Below are 24899 nucleotides of genomic sequence, written 5' to 3'. Positions count from 1 at the left end.
TGATTGAGATACTAGTTCAGATGATGCTGAGCTACCACCCTTTGGCAGAACAGCATAGAGATTCCGTCAAGAAAGGGATAATTCATCAGATGAAGATGATATTCCTTTAATTGAGTTATCAAAACATTTAAAAGAAAATCTAGATTAGAGTTGCAGGAACAGGGTAGGTCAAGTAACGATATGGAGCAGGATGCTTACCAAAGTGACCTAACAAGTGAAGATAGTTCAGATTATATGTCAGTTGATGAAGAAATTTAAAGTTTTTAAAATTAGTATTTAGCATGTTAATAATAGAAAGTATTAACGGAGTGAAAGAAAGAACTCTCGTAACCAATTGCACAATACTGTACGTGAGATTCAATCTCTTGCTCAATAACAAGAGTGTTTAAAAAGTATATTATGATTTAATTGTGATAAAGATTAATAACAAATTAAGAGCAAGCAAATAAAAATTAAAATAATCCTTTGAGTAAAGCAAAAATGTAACAAAATTTTAACAATTAATTTTTAATGTTATAAATTTTGAAGAACTGAACGCATTAATTTTAATTCATATGAGAATGAAAAGGGTCAGGTAAGCTAATCACTTTGTTGAGTTACTGATGTTGTCGGCTGAAGCTGAGGATGAGAGAACATCTTTAAAGAAGTTACCTCTGCACCAACCATTTGAGATAAGCAGCAATTCATGACGCTAATCAAAAATCACTGAAAGTTCAGGAAGGACACAGAATACTTTTGACATAATTAATCAAGAGTTGTACGAACATTCCATCTGGATGTTAGAAGTGGATTTTTATAAGGATTAAGTTCATAAAGTTCATTTTTTTCTGACAGGAAGTAGTCAACGAGAGACTAACATGTGTTGTTACACATGTACATTTACATGTACATGACAACAGCACACATGATCGGGAATAGGTTTTATAACACGGAAGAGGATTGGAAAGTCCATTTCTCCAACCAGGAAGAGAACTAAAATGACTATTGTGTTGTTCAAATTAAAGACAATAAGCTCATACAAATATGCGACACTTGTAAATAGCTTTGATGCATATTCGATGGATAGTATAATACATTATCTTTGATTGGTTCTGTCAGATGTGACATTTCCAAGACATTCTTTGTTTCTTACATGAATGTGAAAAGGTTAAATGGTTTTTTTTATCAGAACTGTTTAATACTATATCTGTTGTCTTGTATTATAGCAATATTAATGATTTTATAGATAACATGCTAATTACCTGGTATCAATTACGTATATGTGATACATGTATTAACTAGGAGTGTTTTGTTCTGGTGTTAAGTTATGATTTGTATAGTTGATATTTCAGAATTTGTATCATGTTATGATCAATTGTAAGATTTGTAGAGGGGAGACGTAGTACGTTGAAAGTGAATCTTGATCTAGGAAGTAATTTATATGTTACTTAATTGATATATTTTAAAGACATATATGTTGATGTATAATGATTTATCCAAATGAAATTATAAAACTTAGTTTTGGAATTAACCTTAAAAAAGTTGGTAAAATAGTTACTCAAAGAACTTTGATTTCACAATCAAATTTCTTATTGAATAGGGGACAAATGTAACAAAATAGGATTTATATATATTGTTACAAAATGTGGTTTCGATATCAGTGTAACCCAGATACATAAGTCAAGTAATCTTTGGCTGACTTGTTGTCGGATTAATTTGATCAATACGTAATATCTGGTAGACAGGGTGTGAATTATAAATGCACTGAAGTACACCCTGATATGAAACTCAACCAATGGGGCATTAGATCGTGACATCTCCACAATAAGATCTTATAGAGTATGGATAAAAGGAGGGGAGTTTTGGGTGAGAGAGAGAGCTCACTAGCCCTGTGGACAGACAGGTTACACCATGATGAACAGTATGAGGAGTGGGTATTTTAGTATATACCTTAGAAGTACTGTTTTAATATAGGTATAGGTATGCCTGTTTGATTTTGGGACTGATAAAAAAGACAAAATGGCCGACAAGCAGCCATCTTGGACATTTTCTTGGAAAAGAAGAGATGGATCTCTCTCAAATTTCATATGTAGGTTCCCCCTTGGACTGTAAATGTGCCCATGTAATTTTGGGACTGATCTGGAAAATAAAATGGCCAAAAAGTGACGATCATGGATTTTGACTTTTGAAAGTTGGTTTTCACTATTTATTGAGTAGTACTGTACTGGAAGGATCCTTTTTTAAATTTCATATGTAGGTTCCCCTTGATCCCTAGTGGTGCCCATTAGATATTGGGTCTGATCAAAAAGCAGTGGCTGACAGGTGGCCATATTTTATTTTGACTTTGAAAGTTTATTATTGCTATTTCTTAAGTACATGATAGATCTCTCTCAGATTTCATATGTAAGTTCCCCTTTGTCTCTAGTTGTGCCCATTTAATTTTGGGTCTGATCAGAAAAACAAAATGGCTGACAGATGGCCATCTTGGATTTTGACTTTGAAAGTTTGCTATCAATATTTCTTGAGAAGTCCTGCATAGATCTTTCTCAAATTTCAGTGATAGATTCTTTTTGGTCCCTAATTATGCCAGTTTGAGTTTAGAACTAATCAGAAAAACAAAATGCTTGACAGGCAGCCATCTTTGATTTTGCCTAGTAAAGATTGTTATTGCTATGTCTAGATAGTCTTTGCCAGCTCCGGTAATGTTAAATTTGTAAGGTCCACCATCTTTTACTGCAGTCACTGATCCTATCTATGTTAAAATATATTAAAATCTTCACGCAATGTTCAATAACCAAAAGGCCAGGTGTTCTGTTTGATGGGTTGGAGGGCTACCAAGTTTGTTAATGTAAATGACCTTGACCCAATTTTTAGATCACAGGGGTCAAATGTATTGAAATAGTTGAACAACATCTTCACAATTACCAAAAGCTCAGAGTGCTGATAATCATCCGTAGCATGCTGGGATGAATTATGGATTACCAATTTTGTTCATTTGATTGATCTTTTCTCTTTTTAAAAGGTTTTATAGGTTTTTATAGTCAGATGACCCTTAAATCACATCTTCTGCAGATTAATTTTCTTTTTCTAATTGATACATGTATATCAAGTGAAAATGTTGGGACAAAAAGTATTCTAATCCAGCTGTTAAAACAGTGAGGATTAATACATCAAGTTATATATATATTAAATAAAAAGATATTTTCAGTTTTCCCTTGCCAGGAGTTACAACCCTTGTCACTATATAATGTATATTATGGTCTGTGAGGTTGGGATTTCTTGCCAAGTCCCTGTTTACATGTAAATAATTTTATATGTTATTTAGGTCTGGCCAAAACAGTTGTATGAACTAGATACATTATGTAGTATATACTTGACATATTAAGTATTTTCTTATAGTTGCTTCATGAAGTGTAATTTGTAATGTAATTAGTTTAGTAACATGTAAAAACAATGCAAGCACTCTCTTAATGTATTCAAAAATTAAGTTACTAAAGATAAAATAAAAAAATAGTGTTTGTTTAGTAACATGTAAAAACAATGCAAGCACTTTCTAAACGTATTCAAAAATTAAGTTACTAAAGATAAAATAAAAAAATATGTTTGTTATGAAGATTTGGAAATCAATGAACTACATATGTTACCTGGTATTTATGACCAAACTTAACTGCTGGGGCCCATGGAAGGATTGTTGTCTTTCACATGTAAAACATTTTGCCTTGACTTAAATTGACTATTAACTTTTATCTTGGTTTTATTCATACTTCCCGTACCATTTGGTCTACAAATTGGGTATAATACATTTACTTTATTACAAGGTGTCCCATGGTTGATTTCAGATGTTGTAACCTTGACATTGACCTTTGACTTTACTAACTAAAAAATTGCTTGTTGTACTTTATTTCCTATCATCATTTGCCATCCCACTTTTCATGGATATAAAAAATTTGTTACTTAAATCTTATACATTGAAATAAATTATTTTGGCTCAGATTCATATGTTAGGATTAAGATTTAAAAGATTAGAAAAAATGCTTTATTTTAAAAGTATAATACTGTACATTGTTTTGCAGGCATGGCTATGAAGGTATCTTGTGGCAGAGGTATTGTTGTAACTAGTAAGGATTGCTGTGCTCAAGTACTGTACAGATATGGTAGTGCTTTCAATTCTCCTATAAGGCTACAAACATGTGCAACAAAAGTCAGTCACAAGGTGATATATAGGAGTATAAACATGACAAGAGGTAAGATGTCAAGTAATAAGAAAATGAATGAATGACAACTTTAATCTGCCATTGTTAGATGGGTCTTTAGCTCACCTGGTTCTCTCCTTTCAAAAGCCTTAGGAGTGGGGCCCAAAAGGCAAAATTTAACAAATTCTATAAAATCCTAATCATATGGAAAACTCTTGGGTCTTGGCCACCTGGGGTGTGAACTAAAACGGGAAATTGATCCCAAATTTAATCTGAAGCAATCTTAAGGAAACACCATAGGCATTTTAAGCCTCTTGATTGCTCAATGAAAATACCAGGCAATTTTTTTCAAACATTTTTGATTGATGATGTCATGTACTCTGTTCATGTAAATGTCTTTTCTTGGGTCCAGTTTGTATGGCATGTACAGTATGACGCAATAAGCATTGTGCAAGATAGCGGCCTGTTTACATTCACAACCTGAATAGGTCAGATTTGAAATGTGCTTTTTTCTTTTCCAACACAAAACAAAATGAACAGACTTACCAGATATTTTGTCAGATGTTCCTTTAACCTTACAACAATCTTTTGGGTTTGCCATTTACAGGGGTAATTGTTCCAACACCATCCTCATATCATAATGGCTATGCATCATTTACTTGGTTGTCACCAAATTAGGCCTCCAACCCTCCTCTCTTTTACGCCATACATGCACACGAGATTCATGTCCAATAATTACTTTCGACTCATCATAGAAAATGATTTTTTTCTAATAAATCTTTATTGGTAGACATCTCTTTTCCCTGCACCATGACAAATGTTTCTTCCTATTTAGCTCTCTTACAACAACCATTTTCCAGGCATTTGCTATACCCATGTTTATTAAGTAGGAACTGTATGTTTGGAAATGGGTTGGTTTGAATGTCATTTAGTAGATTATGATTTTCAAAAAGCTTTTCCAGTACGTAAACATAAGCAATGAAAACAATTTCAAATTAGAAAAAAAAGACATGATAATGTTTTAAATGATATCCAAAATGTATAAATATTACCATAAACATCTGTCGGATTGTATTCATCATCAGTATGAATGCAATATGAGTGCTGGATAAATCATTGTGATGTCCATAATCTGGCTGACTGTCATTGGTTGAATACTCACTGAATTATTAGGTCACGTAAGTCTCATGGTGACCTATTGCAATCACAGCATTGTGCATCATGCGTTGTGCATTCACAAACAATTTAACATTTTTGACTTCTCAAAAATTCCTGATTCAATTTCAATGAAATTTTGCAGAAACTTGTCGTGGCCTAAGATGAAAGAAAATGGTGAACTGTATGGTTCCCACCTCATAGGGACCTGAGGGGTGGGGCCAAAAGTGGTCAAATTAGCTTAAATTTCCAAAATCATCTTCCCAAGAATTAGATCAGGTAGAATCAAATGCTCTTCATAGATGGAAATGTGTGAAGGTCGTTTACCAAAATTGTGAATTTCATGGCCTCATGCTCTTGCGTTTCCTGGTATGTAAAGTTTTCAATGGGAAAAATAGATTTTTGGAATATAATTTGTTTAATTTCCATCGAAAATATTTCAAACTTGGTTAGAATTATGAATGAAGGATGATAGCTAGATGGTATGTGAATAGATTGATCCTGACTGACACCGTCGGCTGTTGGGCAGAGCCAAAAGGGGTCAAATTGATTTAAATTTAAAAAATCTTCCTTTCAACATCCAGGTATGGTTGAATCATATGCTCTTAAGGTGCTTTAATTACAAAAATGGCTCTCACATTTCTTCCTGGAGAGATGGTTAACTTTACTTTATGTTATATAGAAAAAACACATTTTTGAGCATAACATTGTTTATTTCCACTAGAAATAACTTTGAGTAAGATTTATAAGTACAGGATGACAGTTTTGATGGTATCCATGTAGTGACACTGGCTAACTATCATCAATGAAACTATACTTTTTCATGACAGTTGAAAACTACTTTCCCTTTAACCTTCAAAATTGCTTATCTCAGGTGACTGCCAAAGCTGCTTGGCCTCATCGTTTGAAGACAGGAAAAAGTTAGTTATGATCCATACTTTTGACATTAAGAAAAAATCAAAACAAAGTTTTCACACTGTCCCTATGTGTCACAACACCACAATAAGCTTCAAAGGGAAGGCGACAATGTCAGATGTGAATAAGTGGGTATTAGGTGGGTACTTCACTGTGAGTATGAATACCATGGGTAGCAGGAAGATAAACAAGGACTAAAGGTATGTTTGATGGAGATATTAACCACAACATACTCATACATTACCAGTTAAGTGTGTTTTTTATTCTGTCCACTAGTTAAATTTATCAGTTAAATTTCACTTTGTGTTCAATTTTTACTTCTCTGTTTCATTTTAATTTTAATGTATTCACGTAATGAACTGGTTAAAGATAATAAGTAACGGAAGTTCTGGTCAATTGTCCATTATATCTCAGTTAACATTTTTCTTCCCTGAGAGTACTTCAAGGGGAAAATTTAGATGAATTTTGACCAGATGAAGCCTCTGTGATGGAGGCAAAACTAGTAAACAGCATAAAACCACACTTAACTGGTAACACGTAAGTATGTTGTGATTAATATCTAAATCAAACACCACATTAAGTTGACATCATGTATCTGAGCACGCGTCAGTGCAATTGATTTTACGATTGTAATTGTGCAAATTTCTGTCCTTTTTATAACATTTGTAAATGGTCCTTTTATGAGAGGAATATAATTTGTATGACATACCTCTGCATAAGGCGTCCATTTGTCATCTGTTTTCTACAAATCACTTCTTGGTGGGTCTCTGCTCCTAGGGGCATGATGATGGGGGCAGGGCCCAATATTGGAAATTTCACAACTTCTTTAAAATCCTGTTTCTCTTGTAGAAATTATAGAATTTTGCCAAAATTTGGTCTGAAACTTTTTTTGTTAAAGGGGATTCACTATGGAATAAACAGTGAGTCGTGGCCACCTGGAGCAGAAAGGGTGGGCCCGTTAAGAGAAACAGAGTAAATTTGTCAAAAATCATTCTTCTGTTGGAATGTTTCAATTTTATCCAGATTTTAACTGAAGCATCTTTGGGTGAAGAGAACATAGTAATGTACAAACAATGAATCTAACCCTCTAGGGGAGGAAGAGCAGGAGGGGCTAGTGGAGGTTTTTATCATTGTTCTGATTTCCTTTGTTTCAGTCTAAGATGTATGTTCCATTGATGCTTTAAATATCCTTGTTTCAGCTTCATCATTCTTTGAATCAAAACTGTCAGGATGGAAGGTGACCAAGTCTAGTTATGTTGCAACACGGAACACTGGAACCATGGTATAACTAATTATACCAATTATTTGATTGTAAAGTGGATCCGCAATAATCCGGATTCCAAAAGTCACAATCCAGATGCAAATATTGGGTAAACATTAATCAATTTTACACACCACTCTGGGTATTCAAATAAATTGCTGTTCCAGAAATACTTTCGGGAATAGAATAAATGTTTTATAGTAATATTTGTACAATAATCTGGACATTTTTTGTTTCCATAAAGAAAATTTGTTATGTTTAGTCACCTGTGGCGTAGGTGTACAGCATACCACTAAACACTTTGTGTATTCATAGCAACCACTGCCAGACCATTGCTCAAACTTAGGTTAGAGAGTTAACAGTACATCTAATAATTACAGGATAAGGTATATTGATTTTAAAGAAAGTATCAAAGTCTTGGTTTGGCCTTGCTTTCAAATATTTCACAATTTATATTGAATTATTAATAATATATACATGGCAAATTCTTAAATATGTTTTGTATGATTTTGAATGATGATAGTAACTGGGATAAGACCTATTGTTTTTGTTATGCTTCTTATTATTCTTCTTCCAAATTTGTAGGTTCGTAATCTTTTAAACGGTAAGGGATAGGCATGCAACCTATATATTATGTTCTGGAAGTATATCTGAACTTGTTAATGCCACATTTTGAAGTAGGTCAAAACTCCAATATGGCCACTATGACCCAATTACCAGAAATTTTGAAAACAGCACTAACTCAAAAACCAATCATCCTACAAATTTGCTATAATTATATTTTATGTAGAGGAGGATCATATCTTCATTTTAAGCTCACCTGGTCCAAAGGGTCAAGTGAGCTTATGCCATAGTGCGGCGTCCGTCAACTGTCCGTCCGTCCGTCGTCCGTCCTGCGTCTGTCAACTTTTCATTTAAACAACTTCTTCTGAGATACCAAAAGGCGTAGAGTTATCATATTTGGCTGGAAGGTTCCTTTGATGAAGCACAGCAAAGTTTGCAAAAAGAAATGACCTTGACCCATATTCAAGGTAACAGAGGTCAAATGTGTTAAAACCTTTAAACGACTTCTTCCAAAATACTGGATCGCCTAGAATCATTATATTTTCTGGAAGGTTCCTTTGATAATGCCAAACAAAGTTAGCAAAAAGAAATGACCTTGACCGATATTGAAGGTCAAAGAGGTCAAATATGTTAAAACCTTGAAATGACTTCTCACCAAATATCAGAAGGCCTAGAATCATTATATTAGGCTACTATGTTCCTCTTATGGTGTCCTACAAAGTTTGCTAAAAGAAATGACCTTGACCAATCTTCAAGGTCAAAGAGGTCAAATATGTTAAAACCTTGAAATGACTTCTCCCCAAATACCAGAAGGCCTAGAATCATCATATTAGGCTACTATGTTCCTCTTATGGTGTCCTACAAATTTTGCTAAAAGAAATGACCTTGACCAATCTTCAAGGTCACAGGGGTCAAATGTGTTAAAACGTTTAAACAATTTCTTCTGAAATATCGAAAAGACTAGAATCATTATATTTGGCCAGTATGTTCCTTTTATGAAGTCCAAGAAAGTTTGCAAAAAGAAATTACCTTGACCCCCCATAGTCAAGGTCGCAGGGGACAAATGTGTTAAACCTTTAAATGGCATTTTCTGATTATCCAAAACATCTAGGATAGTGATATTATTCTAAAATAGGTTCTCAATGGGATAGTGATATTATTCTAAAATAGGTTCTCAATGATGCCCAGTAATATTTGAGAACAGAAATGACCTTGACCCATATTCAAGATCACAACAGTCAAACGGTCAAATGTGTTAAAGTTCTGTTTAACCTAAAGGCCTAGGATCATAATATTTGGCAAAAAGGTTCCCTTAATGGTGCCCACATAGTGTATGAAAAAATAGCTTGACCCATAGTGATATTTAAGGTCATTGGGGTTAAATTTGGTAAAATAGTTAAACAACTTCTTCTGATTAACCAAAAAGCCATCATATTTGGCCAGTAAAGGCTTATATACAAATATGTAGAACCTTCCTGACTTAATGAATGGGACATATTTGGCTGGGAGTTTTCTTGGCATGCTTTGGACAAAATTATGTAGACCTTTCACAGCGGCATCACACTGCTCCCAAAAAAAAATAGATTGGGCCACACCCACTGGAGGTCTGGAGGGCATGGGATAGGTAATGTTCTGCTTGGGATTAGTAATGTTACACAGTGAAAAAATATATGTGAGCCAGTTACTAATGTTCTATTCACAGCATTAAAATAAAGGAAACTGTTATTAGTATATCTCCAGTAACCGGGGCTTAACTGACCATGGTGACATCACTAATGATATGCATGGAATGTTTTATTATTGGTTTTGAGTTCGGATTATGGTTTATAATTACATGTACCTTAATTTTTCCTGTCTTTATATTTAATTGTTACTATTTATTGTTGACTTGTGCAAGTCTCCAATGTGTTGTATCTGTGTTTGTAAACAATTATCTAAAGGGCAAGTAAGCTTCTGAAGTCCTCGGCCATCCGTCCAGCTATAACTAAGAGTTTTTCTGCTATATTGTTTGACCATCTTCTTTCCTTGATTTAAAAGAAAGCTATCATTTATATTTAACTGGAAACATGAGACAGTCTCAATTCAACATTGCACAGATGAGGGGGCTGACTACTAAGGGACAGAACCCATATGGAGTAATTTGTCATATTGCTTTAAGCATCTACTGTGGAACATATGCACAGATATTGTACAGTTGTTCATAAAGATCCAGGTGAGTGATACAGGCCCTCTGTGATTTTCAACCTTTGTTGAAAAAACAAATGGCCACCATAACGCCATATTTGATTTCTGCCCAAATGTCAGTATCTCAATAATGACATGACAGTTTGAAATCATCTTTTGATATGTTATGTAGAAATGAAAATAAATGGCACTTCTCAAAGTATATTTTTGTTTAAAACATCAACTTCTTGTTTTCGGTAGGGGTCAAAGTTCAAAAGTGCAATTTAGGGTACCAAACTACCAGAAACTTCTTCTCAAGTTTGGAAAGGTCTAGATGTTCGATATGTCGCATACATAATGCTAATGTAATCGCCAATAAGGTTTGTTTATATGAATGACCTTAAATGATGTTTTCTTACTTTTTAAGAGTAAAATAGTTACATGATTTGGTTAACAACCTCCTGTAGAAACTTGGTTAAGCAAAATTTCCACAAAAGGCCAACTTCTGGTTTTCCAAAGGGGTCAAAGTTCAATACTTAAATGTAGAGTACACATGTATATGAAACGTCTTCTCAACTTTGAGAGGACCTAGAGACTTGATATATGACGGCAATATGATTGTCTATTATTGTTGTTAAAATGGATGACCTTGACCTACTTTTAAGGTCACTGGGGTCAATTATATTTATATTAATAAATGATGTTTTCAAACTTTTAAAGAGAAAAACAATAACATAATTTAGTCAGCAACCTTCTGTGGACATTTACCTATGATTGGTATAAGTAAAACTCCCACAAAAATCCAATCCGGTTTTCCTTAGGGGTCAAATTTCAAAACTTCAATTTAGGGTACCAACGTTTACGAAACTTCTTCTCAAGTTTGGAAAGACCTAGAGATTGATATCTAACACATATAAAGTTAATATAATTGTCTATAATTGTTGTTAATATGGATGAGTTCGATCCACTTTCAAGGTAACAGGGACAATCATATAAAAAATTCCGAAGAATTCATTTTATTTTTTTAGAAGTAAGCAATTGTGACATTTCCTTAAAAACCCCCTGTGGTCCTGTGGATACTTACTATTGATGACAATAAGTAATGTTTTCCAAAAATTCAAATTCTGTTTTTTTCAGTACAGTTCAAAATTAATGTTATTCAGCTAATTTTGGAAATCAGTATGTTCAGTGCTTTGATCTCTTACTAATGATGTCTTCTGTACTTTTATTTCATACAGAGTGCCAATGTATTGCAGGCATTACCTTTAATCACAGGCCATTATAGGTGAAAAGTCTGTCAAAATTGTTTATGACAATTTCTAGTTTAAGTGTAAATGGTTTTGCAATAAATTATAGAAAAAATGTAGTTAATACTTGATAAAAATACTATTATGATTAGACTAATAACTAACGATTTGGCCATTAATTGTCCCTCAATACTTCTCCATATTTATAAAGTAAAAAAATATGGCACAGCTTTCTCTGCTACCATTTGATTGATGCATATAAATGTGAATGGAGAGAAATCAAATATATTCATTTTCAGCTTTTGAATTCGAGTATTTTATTGCTTTCAACTTGTGATCATGTAGGTATGTGCTTATGATGCAGTCAAATGAATGACTCACTTGAATCTGTAGACAACAATCAGTCTTATTTATCAAGTAATTAGCATCCAAATTTTGTCAAAACATACATCAATTCAGAAAGCATCGGTTATTAAAGTCTTTTCAGTAAAACGTCATTGATGATACCAAGCAGACATTCAGTGAATTGTCTGTTATATTAGACTTCAATGAAAATCACTTTGGAAATTTTAATTCATATACAATTACATGTATTTTTGACAATGAAAGACATAAGTGCTTGTATTCACATTATATACTATACACATTCTGAAAATGAACAACAGCATCATACTGACAACTTTATTGTCATATAATCAAGGGAAATAACTCTGGTAGTCTAAAATAAACAGTCTTGAAAACTTTTGATTTGGCTGATTTTGGCAGCAAATGAAGTTGTCTAGCTAATCAAGGGTAAACTGTAATCTGTCTTTGTACCTCTTCTTAATGTTCAGTATTATCGGTTTTTAGCTCAGCTTGCTCTACAGGCAAAGTGATTTCAATATGGTACTTTGTAGAGTCTATTGTCCATCTGTCTGAATTTTCTACAAATGGTTACTTGTCACAAATGACTGAAAGGATTTTTGAGTTACCTTGGACAAAGTCTGATAGAAGGTTTCTGCAAACTTGCATTTGAAAATTTTTAGGTTTTCGATGCATGATCTCCGACATATGGCAATTGGAATAGATCAAAAGATTATAACCCCTCAGAGGCTTGATTGGTGGGGGCCAAAGGGATAAAAATTTCAATAGTCTTCATCTCAGCTCCCAGTTTTTTTTATATTTTTCATGGATGGGAGGGTCTTAAGGAAGTGCTTTACCAAAATTATGATTTTCGTAACTCCAGGGGCTCACATATTACTAAACCCTGCAGAAGAAGAACAATTTATTACAGTTTATATTGAAAAATGACCCTTTGAGCATAATTTCTTTTAATTAAGACATGGTTAGAATCTTTATTAATTAGGATGGCAGTAAGATATTATATTATGCACAATTTTACATTTGCATTACAATGATGTTCAAGCTTTTTACTTTATTAAAAAGATTTTTTGTATAACATGTTAGAGGCATCCTTTGGATAAGAGGAGTTAATTTTTATCAATACAGAACAACCCAACAGCAGGATTAATTCAACAACAGAGGTTTGTGAACTTTTTTCATAATGAATTTTAAGATATGGAATGGCCACAAATATAAGGATTTCAGCTCATTGCCTCTTATTTTAGGGTTCGAAGACCAGCCATGCAACCAATTCTGACAATAGTCTATTGAAAAACTAAACAGCAATGGGCTGCTAAACATTGAAACATGGAGTTGCATCAGTTGCCCAACATGACTACTTTGGTGGTGGGTTCCGTGATAGTATTGGCAAAGGATTCTGAACAACTATCTACTACAGGGATGAGATATTAAATGCACCCTATTGTTAAGCCCATTGCAAGAGCATTCCAATTTTATGATAATGATCATTCTCCCCATGCTCGTAATAAATGAGTTCTTCAAAGGAATGCAATTCAGCTTATGACCAAGAGCTTATGACAACACTGTAAGAGAAATGGCAAAGTATCCCACAGATTAGTCATGGATGATTAATAAGAAGCATGAAAGATGTTGTAGGACAGTTGTCAGGTTCTACGGAGGTTATATTCGCTATTGAACCTGTAGTATCAATTTCTGGATTTCTTATTGTCCCTGTGATCCAAATTCTGTGTTTTTGTGAAGACTTTGATTTATGTGGTATTGTTACTCCTCATTTTCACAAAGGAAATAGGAAATCTGAATGTGTAATGAAAGATTAGTATTTTGACCATATTCAATCAGTAGTATCCGTCGCGAACTGGAACCAGTGTCTTGAAGCCTGAGGGATTGGGTCCAATAGGAGAATAGAAATTTAATGAGAAATTTTCTACTGTTTAGAGGTGCATACGGCCCAGTTTTGGAAATAGATATAAATCTTTCAAATCCATTTTTATTGGTTTTGAAGAAACTTCACCCAAACCAATCCCCCTCTTGGCCCTTGTGTGAAAGATGGCCTTCTTTGGTTTTAAAAGTTACTTTGAGCTATTGCTTCTGGTGCACCAACAATCATATTCATCACATATCCATATGTAAATCATGGTATTCCAGTAGAATATTTCAGCTGAAACTTGCTTGGAATGATCCAGGGGTGATCCTTATCAAGTGTTTTTAGGGTCCAAATGCAAAATCATTGCTCTATGTCTGCACTCTTGTAAAAAAAAAAACCTAACCTAGCTCTTTATCTATTTATCTGTTCATCCTGCCAAATTTCACATGTAGGTTCCTCTAATACATTAGCTATCTTACATTATTGTATATAGTTTGCTTTGAGAATGGCAGGTTTGACCATTCTGAAATTTCATCAAATTATTTTCCTTGGTCCCTTTTGCATTGTTTAACTTTTTTGTCTGATAGGAAAAACATTTTGGGTAACAAGTTTTGCATTACAATATGATTAATTCCTATGCTGATACTGTCAACAGCAAATAATTTGAGAAATTTGAGCAAGGAGGAGGGAAGAAAGGGAATAGATTCAACTGATAGATAATTAGCTAGTACAGATATGGATGGCACTAAGGAAATAAAATGTAGATGTGTGCATCATGAGAAGAGAAATAATTGGAATATTGATGTTTTACTTCAAATACTACATAACCATATGATATTGATACAGACTCTTGAACTTTTTTGTATATAAGTTACCTTTTTAAAGTTTTGCTTGTTATTCCTATAGAATTCGCCAGTTGGACTGTCACTGGGGGAAGCAGTCTGTTTGCAACCAAAAATATCTCACAGCAAGAATGGACAGGAGGTAATCTTAAAGTGGCTTGGTGGGAGAGAATTGAGGTATATATAGCAAGTGTAATAAAAGTGTATATTTAAACTAACATCCAAATTCTTAAGGGTAGAGTATGTAGATAAAACAGTACGCTTTCATCCAACCCAGGGCCCAATATCCACAGGAACTGACATCATATCACGACACTGTCTCGGGTAGCCAGCCAGCAATTCTAACACTTTCAGAAGCTACAACACACCACAACACTGTCACAGCTGTTCAACCCAGTGCAAAAATATTTCTTTGAGCTTACATAACACCACACCACTGTCACAGCACTGTGCCAAACTATTTTCGAAGGTTACATTCTAAAACAGAGTAATATCACAGCCATCCAGTCCAGTGCCAATATTCTCAGGACCTTTCATAAGACCACAACTCTGTCACAGCTATCCAGCCAGTACCAGTATTTTCTCAGGTATCCCTTGACATTAGAAAACTGCAATCAGAACCTCCCCTACAGTCTTTATTTCCTGATTATGTTAAGGTAAAGCCTTAGTGTATATAGTCGCATTGTCACAAATAAGGAACTCAAACCTGTTTCAGCTTTCTGCGGGCCATTCTCAGAAGGGGGTCTATGAAATACATTGCTTTCCATCGACAAAGGTTACACCATCATTTGGACTATAACCATGAGTACCACACCTGTACCTTTCCTTTTGCAATTCCCAGTTGAAATTGAGCACATGTAAAACAGTACTCTACCACATCATTGTTAATGGCTTTCCTGACCTGGTACCTTTTGTTGAGCTATCAATCAAAATGGTTTTTTCTTAGCCTTTCTTAGCCTAGATGCTAGGAACCAATATCTATAGTGAAGACTCTAACATGTCAACCTGATTTTTCCCTACAAAGAAACCCAACAACACATGTCTTCTTCTGCCTCTGTAAATAAGTGGGTTTTTACATTATACCATGATATGTTTCGTGCTGTCATATGAATGGTAAATTATTATAACAAAATGACTGAATTAAAGGGAAAGTGTATAATCGACCATAACAATGTTTTTTATCAATGAGTATTTCATAATCTTTCCAATATGTATTACTATGCTTTTTGACCTATACTTTCCATGGTGTAAGAGGTTTTTTCATGTAAAACCACTTTTCTTGAGATAATACTTACCATAACTTTAGTATGCAACTATGGTACCTACACCCAACTTTGTATCCCAAAAACAAAAGATTAAAAAATCCCGCCCTAGCTCCGATCCATGAGCCATCACGGCAGAAACATAGAGTGATCTCCCTTCCACTAACAACCTGTATGGAGCACCACAGAGGGGCAGTCAGGCAGATAAGAAAGAGTGGAGGATAGTGTTGGACTCCATGAAATTATGGTAAGTATTACCTCATGAAAATTGGTTTTACATGAAAAATCTCAATTTCATTTCAATAATAAGTACCATAACTTTTAGTATGCGAATTTGTCTTACCGTAGTGGTGACTAGATGCCAGACAGCCAATCCAACAAATACAGGCCTTCAGAGTGGGAAGCTAGGGATCACAGATAAAAGTCTGTGAAGGTATCCCTGCCCTGCCAGAAGGTTGCAGACATGACCTCCTGAAAGGAGGACCCTTTCAGGAGGCCCCAGAATGCAGCAAGGGCCTTGACCATGTTTAGATTGTTATCATTATTTTCATGTCACCTGATATTTAAAGTCCCAAATGACCTATTGCAATTGCTTTCATCATGAAATAGCTCACATTTGACCAGTCAGAAAGCTGCATTTCATTACTGCAATAGCGACCCCTGGCCACAGCCTGGACTCATCATTACTTGTCTTATTCATAGTGATTTTAATGAATTTTCCCTGTCCATACTTATGATAAACTTATTTAGACTTTAGAGTTTCACTCCTGATACTTATTTCAAGCTTTGCCAGTTCACTCATTTGGAGGTAGAATTACCATCACAAGATTAACTCATGATTATTTTATTATACCTTTGTCTAATGTCTGTCGAAAACTTCCTTTGTCACACTGCTGCACAGTTCCAAAATCCTGTGGAATTGTGTATGACTGTGCATGATTTTGCACTTACGTTAAACAAGGATATATTGCCCTGAGGTTACCTGATACTAACAAGATAGGTGCTATCGTTTATATTATAATATTTTTGTGAAAGAGAGTGTCATTGGTGTTTCAGGTCTAGGGTTCTTAAATATCAGTATTAGTGTAAAGCTTTGGTATCAATTGGGTAATGTGATTGGAATCTAACATCGATGATGTGCTGTTGATAACTTCACCCTTTTTTGAAAATAGAGGATGAATTACGTTCATTTGAAGGATTGTTAGCCATTGTGTTTCATCTGTTTGCTGTGCGCAATGCACCGTCCGTATTGCATTAACTTTTCATTCAAATGACTTCTTTTCAATAAGACGAAGGTCCAGTGTACTGTTATTGGGCTTGTAGCATGATGGGATGAAGGGCTCGCAAGTTTATTAATATAAATGACCTTGACTTGCTTTCAAGGTCACAGGAGTCAAATATGTTAAAATCTTTAAACTACTTCTTCTCAATAGTGAAAAAGCCTTGGGTGTTGATATTAATTAGGCCAGGAACATGATGTTATAAATAGGTACCAAGTTTTTTATATCAATGACTTTGACCTACTTTCCAAGTCAAAGGTGTCAGGTATGTCAAAATCTTAAAACAACATTTTCTCCTTAATAAAAAAAAGGTCCATGGTACTGATATTGGGCTTTTAGCATGATAGGAAGAAGTGCTACCAAGTTTGTAAATATGAATGACTTAATATATTTTCAAGGTCACAGGGATCAAATGCTTAAGAAAATTCTTCTCAATAACCGAAAGGCCAAGGGTCTTGATATTGGCCTATTTTGCCTCGTTCATATAAAGGTCTTCATAGTCAAATGCCACAGGCCTGGTCCTAGACCTTGGAGCATTGGCTTTTTCAACGTAGCTGCCATATTACCTCACAACTTTATTGTTAGGTTTTTGGACAAAATCAACTCTTCGTGCTGGACATGTATCAATTTCAACTAAAATGTGACATTACTTCATAATTCTTGGACTTAGATATCAACTCATTAATGTTGCTCACTAGTGTTTGGCCTGAGTTAACTGTTATTTGCTTGATGATTTCACCTACTAAGTCAAACAAAGTCATTTATAATAGAAAATATACTGATTTTCACAGAAAAATTGCCCACTGTGTGCGAAATCAAGGAATCAGAACTGAAGATTTGACAATTTGTAATAGATGTTTAAAAGAATATCATCAAAACTGTCGTAGCAACCACTTGTATATAATGACCACTTTTTTGAAAAATTTGAAGAACATTATTGTTTGTTTCTTACAATCATGAATTTTTAATGAATACGAGTGCATCTTGCATACTTCATTTACACATTGTCGATACTGATGAGATAGAAAGCATCAGTCATGGATTACCAGGCTTTGTTGCATTTTTTTTTTACTAGCATAAAATTTTATCCTGCAAAAACATTTCATGTTTTTTACCTTGTAAAAAAAAAGCATGTACAGTAATGTAGATGTAAATATACCTATAATTAGAAACTGCACACAGTGTAGTGAAAGCTTCTTGGTTCCTTGTAATATTAGGACAGGATTGTTGTCAGAAATCTTTTATAACAATTTGACATTGCAATCATATTACTCATTCAAAGCAAGCAATGACCAGGTCAGTTAAATCCTAATTAGCTAAAACTAATTAATGAAGACTGTTAGATGGCAAAAAACAAGATCTTTCTATGATCTTTGATAATATCAAGACAAAAAAAGTTCAAATAATGTCCAAACAGTATATACCAGAATGTGACACTCAAAAGGTGTTGGTTAAGGATGTAATGTTTTGTGCATTAAAGAAATCATGTTTCAAACAGACTAAATATACAAAAAGTATTAAATTTGATGAAAATTGCAGCTTGTTTGTTTTTTGTGTTGCCTAGATTTGCCCTGTGACTTTGGAGTTATGCTGTTGACAGCATGCTCTAGCACTGTTATTTTTGGACTATACAAAAGTTGAAGATTTTAGAGAAAAGCATTGATGACCTTTGACCAAGTGATCTTACAACTTACAAAATCTTTGCATTACCTTCTTAGATCTTTAAAATGTATTTGCCTACACAAGAAGTAGATGGTTTCCAAATTTTTAAGAATTCTATTGCTTTTTCAGTATTTTGGCTGAAAGAGGTCGCAAATTTGGCTATTTTACTCAAGCTACTCTTCGAGACAATAAAACGATATTAAGTACTTGATAAAGAGATAATTTGTTATTCATAAATTTTTAAGAACTCAAAACCTAAGAATGTTAGAATCATATACTGTTCAAGGACAAAATGTTCTTATGGTGCTTTACCAAAAGCATAAATCTCATTACCCTACCTGTGTCACACATTATACACAGTATGATTTAACATGGTTCATAAAATGGAAATAATTTAAACTTTGATAGAAATATGAACATGGGGTGGCAATTAATATTTTACATTTGCATTACAAGTACATTTTAGTTCAAGGCATCTTTATTTTAGATTACTATCATGTATTACAATAACAACAAGGAGAGATTTTTATAGCACTTGAATGGGTGACTGCTTGTTTGATAAGTGAGTTGTAGGTTTCCATGGTGTTGAATGTTGTTCCTCAGATAGATGTTATCTTATGATTTATTTTCCTGTCAATATAACATACAATGGAAAGCAAGAGAAAAGAAGAGAAAACATTTAAATCATTAATAATTAAGATCATATAATGGTGAGTATTGTTAACTTATCAAATTTAGTTTTAATCTTTGGGATATTTGCTTTTTGATATTGCAGGTTCCATGCTGTGTGGTTACGGTATAACTGTCAATGTCCAGAGTGTGTCCAGCCCTATTCTGGGCAGCGACTGTTGGAGGCAGGTGAAGTAAACCCCGACATTACTGTAGAATCAGCATATGTCAGTGGTAAGTTGACTGTAGCATTAGAGAGATCAATTTCATTGACTGGAATTCTTCTCCATCATCATGTTACATTAGATTTGATTTGTCAGATAAATAGTTAGATCACTAAAATAACCACAAATCTTTGAAATGGTAGGAAGTTTATCAGTCACCTCATAACTGAATAATTTTGGTTCAGTAAATTAGAAAAAAATCTTGAAAAATAAGGTAAATTCTTACAAATATGCAATTTGATGTTAGGATGTTGAATATTAAATTTCAGTGACACCAGATCTGTCAGTTCTCTGAGAGAGCTGTGTAATCAATTCTCAATTTTTTTTCTTCTCTTGATCTTTTCCGGTGATGTTCGGATTACTGCAAGGAAAGAAAATGATATTTGAATAAGTTAACAGAAGTCTTTCATTGAATAGTTCCCTAATTCTAAATTGCATTAAATGTTTTTGAATAGATGAGTAAGAACATTTAACATTTACCAGTTATGAGTTACAGATACTTTTTAGAGATGTTTAAGATTTTAATTCTTTGGCTTTGTTAGACTACCAATAGCAGATGTTGGGCTGTTTGAATTGCCTTTTGTCCGGTCCCTCCATTAGTCTGTCTGTCTTTTGATCGTCAGATGAATGTTAAGGGAAATGGCCCTCTTGGTCTTTTAAACGCTTCTTGTCCAGAATACCTGCTTGGATTTTGACTAGTCCAGAACATCCTTGGGCGAAACGGTTACTATTTAAAACATACAGAATTTATAGCTCCATGGGGAAGAGGGGTGTACCCAAAATTTGATATTGTGGTAAACCTTTGAAATCCTGTTGGGATGAAGGAATTCAGATGAGATTTGGCTAGGAGCCATAATTTGGCTTAGGGATATTGTATTAACAGAGGGCCTTCTCCCACCCCACAGTTGTAGAAGAGAGGCAAGGCTATAACAGTAAATAAAAAAAGATTGTTTTTTATTCAGAGGATGGAACAGAGTTGCATTTAAAGTGGGCTGGCAGTTACCATGAAGGACATGTTAGACTTGATTTTCTACGAAAAAACAGTTACCATGGACACAAAGAAACAGTGTCACGACATCAGGTCTGTTGATGTTTTAGAAATTTATTGTAGTTCTCTGGTTTCCTCACAGAGTTTGACCCCTCGTACACTTCCGTCCAGGCCAACAAAAGTGATTGATATAAGTTGGAAGGACTGGCTTCGCAATGGTTGTAAAATAGATAAAGTTTATTAAGTTTAATTCACTGATGTCATGTCAACAATTCAATCCAGTCAATGATGTGAGGCATTGGGACTAACACAAACATGTATGAGTAATAAAACCAGCATTATAACAGAAAAATAATCATTCATTCTCGTGTTGGTGAGATAGGGTGATCTCAACAACACCCTTCTTGAGGCAGGAGGGGCAGAGCTCAATGGAAAATCTATCAATTTCTTAAAAATCTATTTGGTTTTTAGAAATTGCAGGATGTTGTAGGAATTCAGTCTGAAGCATGCTTGGGTGAAGGGAAATCAGTTTTCTATAAATGGTGGGTCTGACTGAAATACACTAGAGGAATAGGAGCAATTTTTAAAAAGAAACATTCTTTTTATGTAGGAGTGCCTGGATTCTGTCCCAATTTTGTCCGAGGCATGCTTGACTGAAGGGGATCAATTTTATTTAACATAGGGCTTGTAGTAATGATTTATTTTTGTCCAGATTTAATCTGAAGCATCCTTGATGAAGAGAACTTAGTTTTGTGCATTTAACCCCCTTTGGGAGGAGAGGCAGAGCCAAATAGGGGAAATAGATACAAGTGAATTTGAATAATTTTCCTCAAGTTTAGATCCATAAATTTCATCAAACTCAACCCATTGAGCAATGTAGGCCTATGGGACTCTTGTTAACTAAATTAGCGGCAGTTTGATTCAACTATGTTTCAAAAAGTATCTTAGTCTTATCCTCCAATTTCTGTCCATTTTAAATTCTTGATAAAGGCAATGCATTCTGATATACTTTTAACTGTTTCTATTTTTAGCCCACCATCATGAGATGGTGGGGTATTCAAATCGCCCTGCGTCCGTGGTCTGTCGTCCGTCCGTCCATCCGTCCATCCGTCCGTCCGTAAACAATTCTTGTTACCGCTATTTCTGGAAAAGTACTGGATGGATCTTTCTCAAATTTCATATGCAGGTTCCCTTTGGTCCCTAGTTGTGCATTGTACCTTTTTTGGATTGATTCGAATTCAAGATGGCCGACAGGTGGCCATCTTGGATTTTGGAAGTAAAAGTTTGTTACCGCTATTTCTTGGAAAGTACTGGATGGATCTTTCTCAAATTTCATATGCAGGTTCCCCTTGGTCCCTAGTTGTGCATTGTACCTTTTTTGGATTGATTCGAATTCAAGATGGCCGAAAGGTGGCCATCTTGGATTTTGGAAGTAAAAGTTTGTTACCGCTATTTCTTGGAAAGTACTGGATGGATCTTTCTCAAATTTCATATGCAGTTTCTCTTTGGTCCCTAGTTGTGCATTGTACCTTTTTTGGACTGATTTGAAATCAAGGTGGCCCACAGGCAGCCATCTTGGATGTCGACAGTAATACAGCACAAGCATATTGTCCATTATCCACCTGTAACTGATTGCTTTCTAATAATACTTTGGGATCTTTTTCAAATGATATTTGCTAATAGGTGCTTAATAAAATTATCTTGTGCCATCATTGAGTACATTCAATGAAGACCAATTCATGAACATTTACAAAACCTGTAACAAACAAACAAAAATAAACAAATCTTCAAGAACTGAAAACAGATCCTCAAATGGTGTGCGCCAAGATCCCTCTGGGATCTCTTGTGTTGTTATATTGTCCATATCTTGAAATCCATGATAGGGATGTATAACCTTCAGTTACTGCCCTCACTTGTTTGTCACTTAATTGTGAATGCCTTATTACAGATAGTAGAATGATGACATAATAAACATGTAAACATGTTAACAAGGATTTTAACAGTTTTACCTGGTTGCAACTTCTTGAGAATCTCTGAATTGTCTGAAATTCTTACATTACAGATGGTAGTCTCTGGTTGTGCATTGAGACTGATTAAAACATTTTGATATGGAGTGTACTTTTTTGTAAATAAAGGCTTACAAGCAGCCTTCAAGGACTTTGACAGTTATAATTTGTTTTATTTCTTTAATTTTCAGCCCACCATTATATTTAAATCATTCTGTGCCCATGGTCAATGGTCCTTCCGCCCGTCTGTCCGTAAACAAATTTTGTGATTGCTATTTCTTGAGAAGTACAGGATGGATCTTTCTCAATTTGCATATCTAAGTTCCCCTTGGTCCCTAGTTGTGCCCGTTTGATTTTGGGGTTTATCAAAAAAAAAAATGGCTGACAGACAGTCATCAGATTTTTTCAATGAGGTTTGTTATGCTTTTTCTTGAAAAGTACTTGATGGATCTTTCTTAATTTCATATGTAGGTTCCACTTGTCCTCTAGTTGTGCCCATGAAATTTGTGACTGATCATAAAAACAAAATGGCAAACAGACGGACATCTAGGATTTTTTTACTTTTGAAAGTTTGTTATCACTATCTCTTGAGAACCACTCTCTAGAGCTTTCTCAAATTTCTTGTGTAGTTTCCTTTAGGTCCTTTCTTGTGCCTGTTTGAGTTTGGGACTGATCAGAAAAACAAAATCGCCAACAGGCAGCCATCTTGGATTTTGCCTAGTAAAGATTGTTATTGCTATTTTTGAAGAAGTACTGAGTAGATTTCTCTCAAATTTCTTACATATGATCATGTTGGTCTCTCCTTGTGCTCGATTTTGGAACTGATCAGAAGAAACGAAATGGCATCCAAATGGCCAGTTTGAATTTGGCATGTGTCATCGCTTTTTATACGAAGGAATGTCCAAATATCTTAATGTTAAGAGCAAAACACAGAGAAGAGAAAAAAGGGAAAAGATCCTATTTTAAAGAGCATATAAAGATCAAACAATGACGGGCACCAAGATCCCTTTGGGATGTGTTGTTTTGCATTGAGAATTACTGGATATGTAATTCTTAAGTATATTGATAATAATAAACTTGATTTATTTTACAACAATTGTAAAGAAGTTTTTCCAATTTATGTTAATTACTCTTGTTGGCCCGGATGGAAGTGCACAAGGGGTCTTATTGTGGGAGGAAACCAGATTCCCTGGGGAAAATCCATGTGGTCGGGCAGGTGACCCCATACCTTTTCACGTCCATTCGAGGAATCAAACCCCAGACGGCTTAGTGAAAGGCGAGTGCGTTACCACTGCGCTGCCCGACCACCCTTGTATGTATGTTTTCTTTTGTCCCTAGAAATGTGTACATTGATTACAAGATGTGTATATTTGATTTTGGAGACAGTTTCAAAGAAAAGAAAAATCACACAATGATGTTGCGAATATCTCTCTCAGGATCTATTAGTGCAGTCAACATATGGTTTAACCTCCAACTAATTGCAACAGAAACGATTCTTGTTGAAATGTAATCAGAATATGTGTAAATAAAACATACTGAAAGTCTAGAAAACTCTAAATAGGGGAACATTCTATATTTTGCGTTTAAAAATTGCAAAAGTATGTTAGTATTCATTTACGCTTATGGGCCGCCGTACATATAAAGGGAGGTCAATCCTGCGCAGAATATGCTTGTTTGCCTACGACAATGGCAACTTTAAAAAACATCTCAAAGCTGTTCTAATCATGGTAAGTGACTTCTGATACACCATTTCCATTGTTATTATGATATTTATGGTATAATGAATTAAGCATCATAAAGAAAATCAGTTTTCTGTGACATATTTGATTTTTATCATTTGACACTCATGACGTCTGCTTGTGACACTGACTCTACAACATGTACGAACCCTACATTTTGTAGATATTGCTATGAAAAATTGTTTTATATGGCACAGTCTGAAAAAGATAACCAATACAATTAATGGTGTTATTTGATCGCGATGAGAAAATGTGATCACATGTAAATGTAAACGACTGGTATTTTTGGTTGAAAAAATCTGTGGAAACCTATAAGCACTCTATTAACCCGCTTCATATATGTTACAACAAATATTGAAATGTAAATGGTAATTTACATGTGTTTTCGAAAGTGTAGTTTTTTGTGCATATACAACTTATTGTTCCATATTTAACCACATTTAAAATCATTCTGTAAAGCTTGACTTCGAACTAGAACATTGGGTAATTTGGAGAGACAGAGGAATGGTTTGAAACCTGGAAA

General features: G+C 34.5%; 1 protein-coding gene across 1 annotated transcript in view; it reads left to right on the top strand.

Annotated features, from left to right (window-relative positions):
* Positions 1-998: 998 nt before the first annotated feature.
* LOC132557149 (gamma-butyrobetaine dioxygenase-like) overlaps positions 999-24899 on the top strand; it is a 75096-nt gene continuing 51195 nt past the window's right edge. Inside the window, exons 1-6 of the mRNA XM_060221640.1 lie at positions 999-1034; positions 4053-4223; positions 7442-7524; positions 14611-14723; positions 19526-19653; positions 20606-20724. Coding sequence (XP_060077623.1) covers positions 4055-4223; positions 7442-7524; positions 14611-14723; positions 19526-19653; positions 20606-20724 — 612 coding nt within the window. The 5' untranslated portion in view covers positions 999-1034; positions 4053-4054. The remainder of the gene's footprint in view (positions 1035-4052; positions 4224-7441; positions 7525-14610; positions 14724-19525; positions 19654-20605; positions 20725-24899) is intronic.

The sequence above is a fragment of the Ylistrum balloti genome, unplaced genomic scaffold (assembly GCF_031769215.1).
Source record: "Ylistrum balloti isolate Yb309-2 unplaced genomic scaffold, AGI_CSIRO_Ybal_v1 Utg370632, whole genome shotgun sequence".
NCBI classification, from domain to species: domain Eukaryota; kingdom Metazoa; phylum Mollusca; class Bivalvia; order Pectinida; family Pectinidae; genus Ylistrum; species Ylistrum balloti.
This window is presented reverse-complemented; position numbering and strand designations above follow the sequence as displayed.